We start from the raw sequence: 17,360 nt of genomic DNA, 5'->3' as shown, positions 1-17,360 counted from the left end.
ATTGCATCATCACTTACCATCAGGTGAGATTGTAGTCAAGGGCTAACTTGCAACGATTAAAAAAAAAATAAAAAAAAAAAAAAAAAGATAATTTTAAGATAACCTTCAAAACGAGTTACGATGATGTCTAAGAATAAGGTAGTTGACTCATATCAAATTTAATATAAACTATATTAATTTCGTATAGTAACGACTGAGGGTCCGAAATATAATAAATTTCACGTGGGCGAGGTCGCGGGAGGTCGCTAGTATAAAAAAAATGGTTGCATTTTTATTTAGAAAATATTCGTTTTTCTAAAATACTATTTAATAATCTACATACCCAGAATATAGTTTATATCTTGTAAAAAAAAGTTGGCAACCCTAGAGCGAGGGAACGACGCATGACGTCATCTTTTTTCGAGTGTGCAGCCATGCTCCATCGAATTATAAGACGTTGTCAGGTCATAATTAGAGTGCGTGTACACTGTACGTACCATAGTAATAGAAGTGGAAGGCGATCGCGAGTGCACACTCGAAGTATCCGACACGTCGAGCGAGCGACTGTCGGATCGTCTCGATCGTTCCCGCGACCGCGAGCTGTCGCACGACATCGTCGCTTGCAGCCGACTGTCGTCCAACCCGTCCGACATGTCGCACAACTCTAACGACGAATCTTGACTAGAACACTCCTGTAAAGTAAAACTACATTTAATATTGGACATTCATTCTTAATACAAAATAACACCACTAGTGATGAGCTTAGTCGATAATGAAATGATGATTATCGATAATTATGAATAGCACTCAGAATAAAGAGTTGTAAGTAATTCAGAAGTATGCAATATCAGTTATCTTTGGCATATCACGTAATATCGAGAAATTTTTTTGTGTATATATTATGTACAATAGTAGGTATGGCATATCGGTAAAATTTTATTAGTGTAAAATTTAATTTCTTTATTCTGTTATAGGATGGACTTTATATGTCTATTTTAATGTACAAGTTGACCAGATGTGATTATTTTGTAATAGTAATAACCAATGGAGTGAGGTTACCGCGTATCGCACTAAAGATTTAAACATCAACTTTTATTACCCGCTCATATCTGTCTATTTTATCTGTAAAACTATTTTTGATCGTTAACTGAATATCAACCAAACCATTAGTTAAAAAAATTATTTTCAGCTGGCAACACATTTACACATTGTACACGTGAAAATGACAGAAAAAGAAATTTTGCGTTCTTTCAGAGATAAATGACAATACATAATTCTAATGTATTAATGTGTTGTGCCAGGTAAAAATAATTTAGATAGAAATAGTTATAAATTTTAGTCCGCAAAACAAATCAATAGTTATTGTTTAAATTTGTGTACGTATACTAGTCAACCTGTACAAAAACTAGAAAACTAAACTCTAGATACCGCAGGGATAGGTTTCTATATCGAAGCACCACTTGCGAAGTTATTTCAGGAACTTCGTAAGCTTTCTAGTGTATGCACTGAATCAATTAGGTATATATTAAAAATAGGCAAATATATAAAATATTATAATGATGAACAGTGAAATAAAGGTGAATAAAATCCAACAATGATGTCCGTATAAGCAATATTGCTGATATTATGTTTGACTTAAAATATAAAGAAACAGGAGGTATAAGGGAAAATCTATTGCAAAAAACAACAAATATAAAATTGCACTTTAAGTTCATATTGTCTTTTTTGTTTTGTAATAAATTTGGAATTTTTATTATTGCTAAAAAAGTATTGATCTAAGTTGCACAGCATTACAAAAAAAAATGTAAGTACCATAAAAAATCTAAAATATATTTTTATGTTTTTTTTAAATTCTATGGACAGTTAATTATATTTATTTAATATCATGCAAAATCACACAATTCCAGTGTGTTAGTATGAAATCAAAATGTTAAAGATGTGCGATGTCTGAAATCAATTGAAGGGAGTTCAGTATTTTTTAATTTACATTACAAATCAAATAATATTTACAGTAAATCTAAAACTTACACTGTATACTATCTAACAAATTCTAAATTCTTTTGTTTATTTCAAATACAAAGCTGAGGAAAGCTTTTAGAGAAAAGACACATGCATTTATATAATGAGAGAAGTATTACAAAAAACGGATCATATTATCTCGTTGGAATATATGAATGCCAACAGGGTTACTGACACACCATTGCCTAGAGAATTTGATAATATTTTTTTAGATTTTTTTACAATTGATTAATGTCAAGTTAATTTTCCGGGAATAGCTTCATCTTGATGAGACGTTCAACTTTTTATTTACGAAAATTTCTGAGTGTTGAACGAGATAATGTACCACGCAATTTGTAGGAGATTTAGGCCGTTAAGTTGTATAACTATTAATTAAGCAACAGTAAAAAAAACAGTTAGTAACAACTTTTAATAACCTCGTTATTGATACAAGTTGGGAGGAGGGGAAATTACCAAAAGTAGTTACCAACCAGACGTTTTTTTTAATATTGCTTAATTAATAGTTTTACAACTTAACAGCCACAATGTCCTACAGATTGCGTGGTACTTTATCTCCTTCCGACGCTTAGAAATTTTCATTACTGGGTAACCCAGTTAGCTACCAGAATCAAGAACTTTTCGTAAATTGAGCGTCTCATCAAGATGAAGCTACTCATGGAAAATTAACTTGAAAGTAATCAATTGTAAAAATGTTCCATGGATGGACTGGGCTATGGGTTATTCTCGGGACAATAGTTAATGATAATTTACATTAAAAAACAAATCGTGGTATAGGACGAAATACAAGGGTAAGCGGTATTACACTAAAGCTCTTTCGGTTGTTACCCTTTTCAGTTTTCCCTTCACAGCGTTTTCCAGTTGCAATCTATTTTTCTTCTGAAGCAAAACAAATACACCCTGTACATATTTTTCCATGTTATTCCGCCAATTTGGGTTATTTAAACAAACATAATATAGTATTAAACACTTTTTACCTTTTAACATTGGTAAGTTGAATGAACACTTATTATTATTTAAAGGTTAATTAAACACAAACACCTTACCACTAGAAATAGAATTGGAAATATATTTTAATAATTGTGGAAATCTACAAGACATATGTAAGCCAAGAGTTGTTAGATATTGAAATGTACGAAAGACATTTTAAACCTAATATATACTATGCAAAATTAAATTTTTTTTTTCATTTTTCTCTCAATTCTGTATTAGTGACTTGAAAAATTTAAGAAAAAGAAAAAAAAAACGAAAATTTTTGAGAAAAAATATGTCATTTTCAGAGCGAAATTCTTGCTCCTTTAATTTTTTCAAAAATTCGATCAAGTGGGAAAAAAAAACGGTTGGCTGAATTGAATTGAAACTTTGTAGGGTTTTTGTGGGTATATTGAACAGTAAAAGGCACACTTAACGTCAGTGGTTTCCGCAATATTTTTGATTGGGCGCTTGATTTTCCAAAAAACGACAAAAAGCCCTCTTTGGATACTTTTTCAAATTCATGTAATGATTGAAAAAAAATTTTTTTTTTCAAAATTCAATTGCCAATCCTTGTAGAGAATTTATTCAAGTTTTTAAAACCAACCTCGAAATTTCTGTGCGATCATTGGTTGCTGAGATATTGGTAATCAAAGACAAAATGATCTTTTTCCATTCAAACATCGATATCTCAGCGAGAAATGCTCGTATCGAGATTTAAAAAAAACGAAATTAAATCTGAATAAACAAGCTATCCGGTCCATATGGAGGTTGAGTCAAAAAAAAATTTTCCACGTCCGTAGATTAAAAAAAAAACCAAAAAAATTTCGAAAATTTTTTTCTCCGTGGTTTTCTTATGATTACTCGAATAATATTTTCAAAAAAAATTTTCAAACTCAGATCCAAAAACTAAACACTTAGAGCTACAATTTGTTTTTTTTTTTTTTTTTGCTGTACGACCATTTTTGTATAAGTTACAGCCTGTTGAAATCCCCCAAAAATTTGGATTTTTTTTCTGCTCCCTTAATTTTTGTGCATAGTATATATAAATTAAATAATATACAAAATTTTTAAATAACACGGAATCTTCACAACTGCCTATATTCTTAAACTGAAATAACAGTAAAATATTACGTAACTCTTGAAGGGTCCGAAATATATTGATATCAAATAACAAAAGTTAAGGATTTCATAGAAAACTTTATTCAAAAATCATGTATTTATTAAATTTTTCCAAACATCATAAACGCTGTCGTCCATTTTGTGACGCCACGATGTTACTTGATATCACTAAAGGCATAAACGTCAAATTAATTATTAACTAATAATTTAGTCAAACACTCCGTTTGGTTAAGTGTTAACGTGACGTCATCAGGTAAAATATAGACCATCATGGCCGACGGCGTTTTGGTTCGTATTGTCAAAAATTATGACAATTTAGTAGAACGATAATGAACAATTATTTAAGACCCTTTAAATAAATTATAAGTATTTAAGTGTTCCGCAGATGCTTTTTCATACCATGATTTGATCTATGTGTCCTATAAAATGCGTCCCCCAAAAGCTAAACCGAGAATTCTTCTGCAACGTAATTTTAGTAATATGGACATCGATAGCTTAAAGGATGATGCAGCAGGGATAAATTGGACAAGTGTTCTTACCGGAGCCTGTATTGATGATAGAGTTAATAGTTTCAACACTCTCCTAACGCAACTATACGATGTGCATGCTCCGATTCGCCCAGTTCGGCTTAAGCACCTTCCTGCCCCCTGGCTTACTCAGGAGCTTAAAGCTTTGCAAAATAAAAAGAATTCTGCAAAAGCTAAATATAAAAGTAACAACTGTGATGTTAATAAGAACAAGTATCACACTATTCGGAATCGATGCAACAGGTTATGTAGAGATATGCAACGACGCCATATCCATAAGTCCATACTCGAAGAAGAAGATTCCGGTAGAGTGTGGAAATTTCTCAAGTCACTTGGAGTTGGGAAAGCACGTCAGAATAATGATTCCTGTAAACTTGATTTAGATCAGCTTAATAATCATTTTTCTTCTTCTTGCGCTATTGATGACGTCACAAAACTAAACACTATAAATAATTTAATAGCTTTACCCACTTTTGACGATCCTTCTTTCATTTTCTGTCATATCACAGATAGTGATGTTGTGAGAAGTATTAGCGAGGTCAATTCCAATGCCGTTGGTACTGACTGCATTAGTCGTAAGATGATCGTTCCTATCATCAACATCTTAGCCCCGATAATCAAATCCTTATTTAATTTCTCTATTCTTTCCGGGAGCTTTCCTTCGTCTTGGAAAAATGCTCAAGTTACTCCTATTCCTAAGAAAATAAATCCTTCCAGTTTCTCTGAATATAGACCCATTTCCATCCTTCCGTTTCTTTCAAAAGTGTTTGAGCGAATAGTTCACCGTCAATTAAGCCTTTTCCTAACTAGACAAAATCTTTCGAACCCATTTCAATCGGGTTTCCGGACTGGTCATAGTACGACTACTGCATTAATCAAAATTACTGAAGATATTCGCCTTGGTATGGATAATCAATGTGTTACGGTGTTGGCCTTACTTGATTTTAGTAATGCATTTAATAATGTTGATTTTGATCTTCTATTGGCTAAACTAGGTTCTCTCAACATATCTCCTGAAGTGATTGACTGGTTTCGTAGTTACTTGTTTGGTCGCCGGCAGTGTGTGCGAGTCAATGACTCTGTATCTAACTGGTGCACGATTTCTGCCGGTGTTCCACAAGGTGGCGTGTTGTCTCCTCTCCTTTTTTCAATTTTCATTAGTTCTATCACTCTTCAGCTTTCTTCTCTCTACCACCTGTATGCGGATGATCTCCAAATATACGTTCAGGCCAAACTGTCTGATTTGCCTAATGCAATAAATGTTATAAATAAGGATTTAGATTCGATAGTACAATGGAGCAATTCATACGGTCTGAAAGTGAATCCTTCCAAAACTCAAGTTATAGTTATAGGTAGTCATAATTTGGTAGCACGCATTGATTGGGCTTCTATTCCTAGTGTAGTTTTTGATGGAACGCATGTGCCATTTAGTGACACGGTTAAAAACCTCGGTGTTACTTTCGATAAGTATTTTACTTGGGCACCCCAGGTAAGTGAGGTCAGTAGGAAGGTGTTTGCATCTATAGGGTCACTTCGAAGATTAAGAAATTTCCTTCCAGTATCTACTAAAATTGCGCTTGCACAATCACTCCTACTACCAATTCTCGATTATGCTGACACGTGTTATCTTAATTTGAGTGAGGAACTGCTTGATAAGCTTGAGCGCATTCAGAACATTTGTATAAGATTCATATTTGGACTTCGCAAATATGATCATATTTCCGAATTTCGCGATAAACTCAAGTGGCCTTCAATTCGCCTTCGCAGGAATACTCACATTCTTTTTATTTTATATAACGTCCTTTTTAACCCTGCTACTCCCCCATATCTAAAGGAGCGATTTAACTTTCTCAGTGATTCTCATTGTCGCTCACTTCGATCTGAGGATAATTTCATTCTAAAAATTCCTTCCCATAATACCTCCTATTATTCTAAATCATTCTCTGTAAAAGCTGCTCGCCTCTGGAATTCCTTACCTCTCGAGGCTCGGCGTGCGCAATCTCTAGCTTCTTTCAAACAACTGGTAAATATGCACTTCTTTCCTCCTTGACCTTTTTATCATTCCGTATTTATTTTCGTTTAAATGATTTTATTTATTTGTTCATGTTTAAATAATTGTTGATGTTGTCTTGTTTCTTACTTTTTACATCTAAATTATTTAAATAAAATTTTCGTATGTATGCTTATGTTATATATATATATATATATATTTATTTGTAAGTATCCTTATTTATGTAGGAATATATGTAATTGTTGGTAGGTATGTATGTATATTTGTATGTGTTCATATATATATATAAATATATTGATTTTGATTTTATATATTATTATCTAAGTGTAATATATCTTCTACTTCTCTTTTTATGTGTACACCCGTCATTATGCATTATTCCTTGTATTTATTTTCTCTTTTTTCGATTGGTTGTCTGGAAGAGATCGCTCATTAGCGATAAGGCCGCCAATTGTACATTAGTTTTTAAGTTAATTTCTTGCCTGTTATTATTATTTTTGGTGTACAATAAAGTATATTTCATTCATTCATTCATTCAAATAAGTGATAACTAGCCTATTGAGAGAAGGATACATTATAGTTTGCAATTTAGCATTTTCATATGTTCAGGTGTCGCAAACCTGTGAAAGATAAGTATAAAAGAGATAGGAATTTATCTTACTTTCCTAGGCGGCGGCGTGGGCTCGTCTCTGTGCGCGCCGTTGTGCAGCGTCGCGGGCGGCGGCGTCGGCGGCGGCTGCTGCGGCCTGTGCTTCCCCACACCTGCCGCCCCGCTTACGCCGCCTGAACACAACGAGCAACTGAACACAAAAATCAAATCGCGATCAACTCAGGGGTCATCAACAGTTTTTGATGTGTAACCATCAATCTCCTATTAAAAAGTGGATGCACAATCAGCGACCAAAAAACGTCCCCACTGAATGAGTGCCAAACACAACTTCTTGGCACTCAATTCAAGTAGTCGCATTTGCAAATTCAACCTTAAAATCAATCCTTAAAGTTGAATTTGCTCTGAATTTGGGATTTTATTGAATATTGGACTATATTTAAAGGCCTTTAGGTATAATTTTCTTTACCAATAATTCTAAAACTGCCAAAGCAAAATTGGCAAGTTTTCAAGTGACATTTTCAAAATTATTGTGCGTCCTTTTAGTATAAGTCAATTAATTAAATAATAAGTTAATTTATCATAAGGGAGGGCTTTACTATAGCTTTGGTGACAGCAAGTCGCCGCTGAACCTTTAAAAATGTATCAAATAGTAAATACTATACACCGTGCTTGTTTCACTGTCTGTAAGCCGCCCCGACATTTAGTCCAATACAAGAAACCCCTTAATAATAATAAAAATTACGCTCAAGCTAATTCACATGCTAGCGAAAAATAATTTTAATTCTTGGAATAATTTAAACATGCTGTTTAATGTTTCGACCGACCGACCGAACTGTGGGACCGACGAGGCGCATAGCTGCATCGCAGCGAATAGGTAGGTGTTTGAAAATACAGGATGTTTTAAAATAATCGATTTTTGAAAGTTTGTAACTCCTTGAATGTACTTTATTTTTTATTATAATAACACTAATGGATAATATACATTGGGTATATAATGTATATTGGCGAGATGAAGAAACCTTCATGGTGTATACTGTACTCACCATGAATGGATCTCGTGCTGTCCGCTGAAGGCGAAGGCGTCGACCGCGGATGCGGCGGGGGGTGCGACAACGCTACTGCGGGGGGGAGGGGCGCGGCACGTTTCTTCAAACTGCCGATGTTATCTAGAATTATACAAGAAACTGTTTTTCATTTTAGTAGCCATTTTTATAACACGATTTTCTTTTGAAATTACGACGTACTAAGCACATAGTGGCATGGATCACCTTAGTGCCTAGTGAGAGAGTGACGATCGCGTAAACATAAACACGAATTTCTAAGGAATTGAAACAGTTGTGCAGGAGTGCCACTAGATTGCGCTGATTCGATTACTTGGAAATTCGCGTTGACGTTTACGCGATCGTCACAGCCTGAAAACATTGAAATTTCATCAGACACTTTGATGGTAAATGGACAAGCATCGCTTAAAAACCGAGTAACATTTCGCAGAGCATGCAAGTAGGTAGGTAGGCGTAGGTGCCTCATAGTGCAAGCTTCATAGACTTGTAATGTAATTAAAAAAAAAATATATATATATAAATATTTATTGGCATGGGATTGTAAACCTTGTCATCTTAGCAATAAGAGTCATACTCACAGACATAGGGTTTCCTCAGCAGCGTGGTCGGTGTGGCATTAAAACCTTGTTCTCGTAACAATAAAAGCCATTATACACCAATACTGAACCTTATGTTTACTCTAATAAGGATCAATTTTCAAACAAGCATACTCACAGATGTTGAATTTTTTCGGTAATCCCGTCGGCGTGCCATTCTAAGTCTTGTCTACATAAAAATAAGAGTCATACTTACAGACGTTGGGTGCACGACATCACGGTTGGTGTGGTATTCTAAACTTTTTTTTTCATAACAATAAGATGACGTGGAGGAGGGATCGTCGACCAATACTGAACCTTATGTTTACTATAATAAGGATCAATTTTCAAAACCAGCATACTTACAGACGTTGAATTTCACCGGTAACCTGCACATCGTGCCACTCTAAGCCTTGTGCTCATAAAAATAAGAGCCATACTCACAGACGCTAAATTTTACCGGTAACCTCGTCGGCGTGCCATTCTAAACCTTGTCTTCATCACAATAAGAGTCATACTCACAGACGTTGGGTTTCCTCGGCAGCGTGGTCGGCGTGGGCGGCGCGTGGTGCAGCGAGTCACACGTGGAGGACCTGGAGCGAAGCACAGGGGAATCCCCACCACCACCACTACCACCACCCCCTCCACCGCACGTACCCGCGTATGATGGCGGTCTCGATCTCGGACATTTCTTCTCTGGCGTCACGCTACCGTTTTGCTGTAAGAAATAAGACTTTACATTGAGTAAAGTAAAGTTATGTATCGTCGACCAATAGCGGCGAAATTGAAAATATTGAAAAACTTTGATCGCGATGGTACTAAAAAAAATTGATAAGAATATGTACTCGTAAGAAAAACAAAAGTCAATTAGCTGTCCAGAATGTTAGCCAAGGTCATTAAATCACACTTAACAACTGAAACATCGGAGTATTTCGTATTGACAAGCAAACTGACCAAGAGCAGTCCAAAGCAAAGCCACGTACATAAACAAAACCAACGATCGACGCTTTAAATGAAAACAATGTTCGCAAAAACTTGGGATTGCTTAGTAATAGCCATGTAAGTATTTGTTTCTTTAAATCAAAACTCGATCTTATATCTACGACATAATGACAAGCAAATATAAACCTTAAGTACCTACGAATAAAGTTTTTATAGCATTCGTTTACAAAATAGATGAATATTCACCCTTTCGTCGATAACCGTGTCGTCGTCAGAGAAGTCTGTGGAGCCGTCGTCGTGCGACAAGTTCCAGTCTATGTTGATGTTTTCGAAAATACTCTTCTCGCGTTTATCTACACTTTCCAGCTGAAAATCAACAAGATTTTATTGTATGGATAATTTATTTTCGAAAGACGGTATGTATGCCTTTGAATATAGTAACGTGGTTTAGTGCTTAAACTAAAGGAATGTCAGCACAGCAAAAACGTTGCATTGTTGCAAGTGGAATACCCACCGGTCAATAGAACGTCGGCCCCGGGAACCCATGTATAGTCTCGTATAAAAATATATGGTGATGATAATATGATGTTTATACAAGGTTCTGGTCAAATAATTGGCTTAATTTTTTCTGTTATCAAACAAGATTAATAAACAAGAAAACCAACAAACAACCATTAACAAAGTTTTCAAAAAATGTCATAAAACTCGGGCTGTATGGTCAACGATTTTTGCGTGTCCACGTTGGGTACAAATTAAAGATAAATTAAAAATGTCATAAAACGTTGTAGCAAACTTTTTAATAAAGCAATGATTTATGTAGTGCACGGTATATGCTGTATATAGCTGTACACCCTTTCTTTTTAAGGGTTACAGACTGGCATGCTGTCATATTAGGGTTAATTTTTAGATTTGAATAAATTTCTTTCAGATTACATATTTTAAGGCGAATGTCATCGAAATCCGATTACAAAAAATAGCCTACTTTCCATTGCTGAAAAAGATTTTTCCTCTTTATAACATTAGTGTACAGTGTAGACTTACCAACTCTTGGCAAGCGTGGTGTCCCAAATGCCTGGCGATATGCAACGCTGTCCGTCCATTGGTGTCTTTTATCGTAGAATCTGCGCCCGCTTTCAGCAGCAGTTTCATAGGCTCGGAGCGGTCGATCGCCGCGCACAAGTGTAGAGCTGTCATCCCGGAGAACGTGGCTTTGTCCAGCAGTTGGGAACCGCCATTTTGGACTAGAAAATCGACTATGTGCAGACACGAACCGTCCCCTAACTCCCGCGATATCGCGAGATGGAGGGCTGTTTCACCACAATCCTGTAATTTAAGAAAATCGTATGATTATGAGCAAAAGAAACACATTTTTAACCGACTTCAAAAAATGTTACCTCTTTTAAATATTGGATAGAGGCAGGCGTTACTTTGCGGAAGTTCATCATGATTATATCATGATTTATTTATTTTGCTATCATCCGCGAAAAGTCGACGAACCCATGCGACAACGTCACCCAGGTCCGACAAAATACTCTCTACGTACGTTTCACCCCGAAACCGGAGCATCCTCAGGAGATGTTGACCCTACAACGTGCAATTGCGCGTTGTGTTGTGTGACTTTTCGCGGATGTTACCGCTGTTTGTTACCGCATAAATTCGTAATTTCTTAACCAATTTTAAAAAATCTTTATTTGTTTGAAAGATTATATTCATTCCAGATTAGTCCCTTTTAATTTAAATGAAAATCGGTTAAGTAATTTTGTGATTTTGTGCGCTTTCGTTAACTAACAAAAGCGCCACAGTACCGGCAATTTCGTTATTTTCATTTTAACACAAAATTACTTAATCGATTTTTATGAAAATTAAATGAAAGGACACACTAAAAACAGAAAAAAAGCTTTAAAAAAAAAAAATTTAACCGACTTCAATATCACAAAAATAAACTAAAAAGCGAAAAATAACATCGTATGTGCTACCTTCTGATCACTTTGAAGGTGGTGCCAACACCGTGATGCATTAACTAAAGCCGATTAAATCATGAACTTTTAGGATTTAAAGACAGTTATTTCCCGTGGTTCTTTCAGAAACGGCTTTAGTTGATACAGACTTGGCCATTTCGCAATGGTCCAGCGTGGTGGACTACTGGCCTAACCCCTCTCATTCTGAGAGGAGACTCGAGCTCAGCAGTGTGGCAAATCTGGGTTGCGCTAGTATTAGTATGGATTCCTCACCGAGCTGGGCAGCACGGAGCCCAAGTCTGCGCCCTCCGCGTACGCCTGCAGCAAGTTCTGCAGATGACCATTGTTGACGGCGTGCTCCACCTCCGAGAGGCGCTCCGCCGCGTCCTGGCACGTGGCGGCGGCCCACGCCCTGTACACGTACTTCTCGCGTATGAACCTTAACCGCTCCTCCCTGTAACAAATGTACAACTTAATGTGTGTAAAGCCTCACGGATTTTATACACTTCTCCTGTGTGAACCTTACACGTTATTCAACAAGTTAGCCCTTGACTACAATCTCACCTGATGGTAAGTGATGATGCAATCTAAGATGGAAGCGGGCTAACTTGTTAGGAGGATCCACGCCCCTTTGGGATAGATATGGAGGTTAGACCCATCACGCTACTCTAATATGGGTTAGCGGTTTAGCAGACTTCTAAAAAATGTTCAGTAAAAAATTATCATCAGTTATAGGTGCTACAGTCTTTCTGTTTTAACTGCGCAGATTTAACTGTACAGTTTTATCTAATAGAAAATTCAATCAAAATCATTTAAAATATCTGTACAGTTAAACTGACGGACACTACACACGGACGATTTAACTGAACAGTCTGTAGCACGGGTTACACCCCCATGGTACAGACTATTCTGACTGTGGACACTCACAAACAACGTGGCTTTTAACTGGTAAAATAATTTTCAAAATCGGTTCAGTATAACCAGAGATTACCCACAAAAATACACGTAATTCCTGTTCCTGAAGGAATACGGGGAAAATATAAATTCCTCGATAAATGGGCTATCTAACACTGAAAGAATTTTTCAAATCAGACCAGTAGTTCCTGAGATAAGCGTGTTCAATCAAACAAAGAAACAAACTCTTCAGCTTTATAATATTAGTATAGATTACTGAATGGAGGAAAACCTACTTACATGGTACTTTCAGGTGTCAACTTGTCCCTCTCGTCCAACGTGTTCTCCATGACCTCGTTGAACATCTGGTTGCCCATGTTCCTCGCGATCAGCAGCTGTGACGTGCTCAGCCGGTCCAGCGTCAGTGACTGTATCCTCGATATGTGTACTCCTAGCTCTCTGTGACTTCCGGAACATTCTATGCACACTATGACACCGAAGTTTGTTGACAACCAGGTGGGATCTGTAAATAACATAAAACTATTATCAGTTATTATGAACAGTGTAAAAATTAACCTCAATTTAATATCCGCAGACGAACCAAAGTCACTGACAGAGCTCAGCGTGTCGCGAAGCTGAAGTGGCAATGGGCCGGCCACATAGTTCGAAGAGCCGATGGACGTTGGGGTCCCAAGGTGCTAGAATGGCGACCCCGCACCGGAAAGCGCAGTATTGGTCGACCCCCCCACTAGGTGGACCGAGGATATAAAGCGGGTTGTAGGGAGCCGCAGAGATGCTGGCGGCTCGACTTCGATGTTTTTGGAAGTCCATGCATGAGGCCTATATCCAGCAGTGGACGTCTTTAAGCTGATAATGATGATAATGTCATTATTTAATGATAAACATTAAAGTTTTCAGTAATTTAGTATATAATGCTAGTCCGTACTATAGTGTTTTACCCTACTGCGTCCAAAGTCGGGTAACTCATTAATTTATTTATGTTAAGCATGAAGAATTTTACATGACAAAGGTCTTCGCCGGCGAACATGCTGTGCAGAGAATTAAGTCCAAGAGAAGAGGCCCATATCTGTACTTATGATATCATCTGGATCGTATGGTAAAAGCTTGGAGTGCCCCATTCTTCGGGGACGTTGTTCTTTGTAAAACACAACAACAACTCACGCTATGGTGTTTGTTTCTGGCAACGTTATTGTAAAGCTGTAGTTTTAAGAAGTATTGGGTTATCATTCGAAGATCGAACAGCGGCGAGGAGGTGACTAAATTTTCAGAAGAGTTTCGGACGTCCAATTGAACAAGCATGAAGTTTATATGAACCAGCAACAATACCATAATATTATGTTTAGTAACAAAAGCGCCAGTTAGATAAAAAAAAAACAGCCTGTTGTAAGCAAGCAATATTGAATAATGAAAACAAAAACTGTGCGCCATTCAAACAATAGAATTACGCAACGACCATTTAATAATGATAGCGCAGTGGAAAAGACAATGAGCCTTCATCGTCAATTAACACGATAAACCAATTACCAGCAAAACAATCGCTGTGCCGATTAAGAAAATGCATTAAAAGAGAGGCTATCACCTACATTAGAGTGCGGTAACCGACCGTAACGAAAACATTAAGTAGGTAAATTGTTTTTGTGCAACAGTTCAATCAATTTGTACGCGGCGTATTCTATATGCACATACATCATTCTACAGTGGATAGAAGTCTACGTACCTCTATGTGCTATAGGTACAGTTGATACTATTTTAGGTACGATTTTTACGCTACCAAGTTTGTTTGCCACTTATAGGGAATTCCCGTCCCTGTTGGTAATGGGTACTCCCACAGGAATGAAATATAGCCTATACTTACAAATAATGGTTTGATACTGGTAATGACATAAAATTCAAAATTCAATTAGGTCATAAAATTATTATTTACACTCTCGATCAAGTCATCAATATTCTCTTTCAGTGCACTTTCATTTGAGACTCCACTCGAGTAAATTTGCAGACATTCGGTTATTCTTACCCACTTTCAACCCCCAGAATTTTTAACAGTTCAACCGATTTTCATAAAACATATCAAAGAATACACGCCCGTAAGTCACCTTTCATACAAAAATAACCAAATTGAAATTGCTTTATCCGTTCGGGAGCTATGCCACAGACATCAGACAGACACGTCAAACTTATAACACCCCTCTTTTTGCGTCTGGGGTTAAAAATAATTTTCACCACTTCACAAGTTTTACTTTATTTTTTGTAATATTAGTATAGATTTCCGAATTACAACTACCTACCTTAAACTTGCTCTATATAATGAATGAAAAGAGAAACCCAGTATCCATACATATTCGGGCTCAAATTATACGAATGATACAGAGCTGAAAATTGGCCATAAATAAGGACAATTAAAGAGAACTCACGAGGCCAATTTTCAGAGAAATTAATATTTGCCTAACCTAAACGTTAAAATACTTGTTACTGGTGAATAATTCGTATCCCTTTGACATAAAATTCATTGCATTGTGTGTCTTACTGACAGGCGACAGTTTAAATAAGATTTGGCACATTTCGTCAAAATACGACGTTATGTAATGTTAGATCCCTAGGAAAACTGTCAGTTTGTTATACAAAATTCACAATGACATCTCATTCATTGATTGACTGTGACACTGACAGTCCGCGTTGACAAAGACAACTGACAATCAGTAAAATACGCATCAAAAAGGATAAGTACATAAATCGCAACGATCGGTGTGAAAATAATGAAATCAGCTTGTTTTCCCTATTGGCGAATATTATTTCGACCAAGATTCTTATGGAGTAATTTGGTATAATATACAAGATTTTTACTACATTTTTCATTTCTGTATCGTTTTGAAAAATGGGCCCAATTTCGGACATCTTTACTATATTTATTTATTCTGATATTTAAAAACAGGTAATGCTTCATAAAATTTGAAGTACGAGTGAAAAAGTAATAAATAACTGCTCATCCATGTAAGCTCATAAACTTTCTTAATTAACAAACTTAATTAAGATATATTGTTTAATGTTCGAAATAACGAGACGTTAAAGAAAATTTGAAACATGTACTTTTAATACTTTATTTACTTTGATAATTATAAAAGTATGAATTGTTAAGCCAAGAGTTTATTTTTCATTAGATTATTATCCTGTGTTATTTTTTGTATAGAGCAAGAGCCCACGACAGCCAGACCTTCGTTATTTTATAAAAGTTGAAAGTTTCTCTGTAGATGTCTCCTATACAGGTAAGAACGACCAGCGACTATAAAGTTTGGGTTGTGGTTACCTGGGCAGGTAACAGGCAGTAAAGGTGTATAAAATAGTACTTGAAATTCGTTAAAGTATAAAGCTCAATTTTTTAATATTTCCTTCGGGATAACTTTAAAAATCTCGTCATCCATTGCCGGACACTTATGACAGTTGCTACCCCCTGCCAGACACCCCTAAACTTTAATAAATTATAATTATACTTTCGTTATAGTATAAAAGCTAAATTTTATATATGTTACTTGGGGACTTATAAAAAGATGTTACCTCAATAGCCGGACAGTTTTCGTGGTTTTTACATCTTGCCAGACACATCGAAAGTCCACTATAGGTGCGAGCGGGAATGCTTAGTCGATTACGATTTTTAGTGAAATAGGTGATTTTGTAAATATTATGTTTATGTTAAATTTTTTTTCATTAATAATATATAAGAATTAAGGAAAACAAACAGCAATAGTCGTACAACTAAAATATAGATTGTACTCGTAGAGAGAACGCCATCTATGGGTAGCCAATAAATCTAATTAGAATGCGCCATCAAGTGATCACGGTATATAACTTTTTTAACTGAAATGAGAGTTGCGTATCTATCTATACTAATATTATAAATCGGAAGAGTTTGTTTGTTTGTTTGTTTGTTTATTTGTTTGTTTGATTGAACGCGCTAATCTAAGGAACTACTGGTCCGATTTGAAAAATACTTTCAGTGATAGATAGCCCATTTATCGAGGAAGGCTATAGGCTATATTTTATTTTCAAAAAATTAGGGATCCTTCCTGAAACTGCAATAATATAACCCAAGGTGTACATGGCGTGTGTTCGCGCCTTCCCAAAAGTCTGCTAAGTCCCTCAAGCATTGTCATTGCTATTCAAAAGGCCAAGGGGTTGCAAAAGCGTCATTCACTCGACCGTGAATAGGCTATATAGGCTTTGTTTCATTAAAATCGGACAGATAGAAAAAAAGTTATCTTGATAAAACCGGATTGCTCAAATTGATTCGTAGGCGTTATTTGGAGAAACGAGTTTTCCACTAAAACTGTGTAATATCGATATTGAGGCACATATTCTTTACTTAACTGACCAATTTGTTTGTTTATTTGGTTAAACGCGCGAAACTAATCTCAGGAACTACTTAAAAGTTCAAATTCAAACTGAATAATCCTTTTTGTGTTTAATTAGTCACATTGTCTACTTTTTTATCGTATAATGTTATGCAAGATTTATTACTATAAAAAGAGCACGAATTTGGCGCAATAGCGATTAAATACTTACCTATACTCTATACTTATAATAAAACTGTAACAGGTCAAATTACAGAACTTTTTGATTAATTTAATCGATACTGAATTACATTACATTTTTTTTCGATTATTTGTCTGTCTGTCTGTCC

At 35.9% G+C, this 17,360-nt stretch overlaps 1 protein-coding gene across 5 annotated transcripts in view; it reads right to left on the bottom strand.

Annotated features, from left to right (window-relative positions):
* Positions 1–17,360, bottom strand: part of LOC112052505 (arfGAP with SH3 domain, ANK repeat and PH domain-containing protein) — a 91,627-nt gene that overhangs the window by 7,317 nt on the left and 66,950 nt on the right. Inside the window, exons 8-16 of one of the 5 annotated variants that reach the window (XM_052884266.1) lie at positions 12,968–13,190; positions 12,047–12,227; positions 10,857–11,138; positions 10,062–10,181; positions 9,396–9,591; positions 8,281–8,421; positions 7,289–7,410; positions 2,824–2,874; positions 477–671 (exon numbers count right to left, since the gene is read on the bottom strand). In XM_052884266.1, the coding sequence (XP_052740226.1) occupies positions 477–671; positions 2,824–2,874; positions 7,289–7,410; positions 8,281–8,421; positions 9,396–9,591; positions 10,062–10,181; positions 10,857–11,138; positions 12,047–12,227; positions 12,968–13,190 (1,511 nt within the window). The remainder of the gene's footprint in view (positions 1–476; positions 672–2,823; positions 2,875–7,288; positions 7,411–8,280; positions 8,422–9,395; positions 9,592–10,061; positions 10,182–10,856; positions 11,139–12,046; positions 12,228–12,967; positions 13,191–17,360) is intronic. The other 4 variants (XM_052884268.1, XM_052884275.1, XM_052884270.1 and 1 more) reach the window with 4 other exon arrangements.

The sequence above is a fragment of the Bicyclus anynana genome, chromosome 1, assembly GCF_947172395.1.
Source record: "Bicyclus anynana chromosome 1, ilBicAnyn1.1, whole genome shotgun sequence".
NCBI lineage: Eukaryota > Metazoa > Arthropoda > Insecta > Lepidoptera > Nymphalidae > Bicyclus > Bicyclus anynana.
This window is presented reverse-complemented; position numbering and strand designations above follow the sequence as displayed.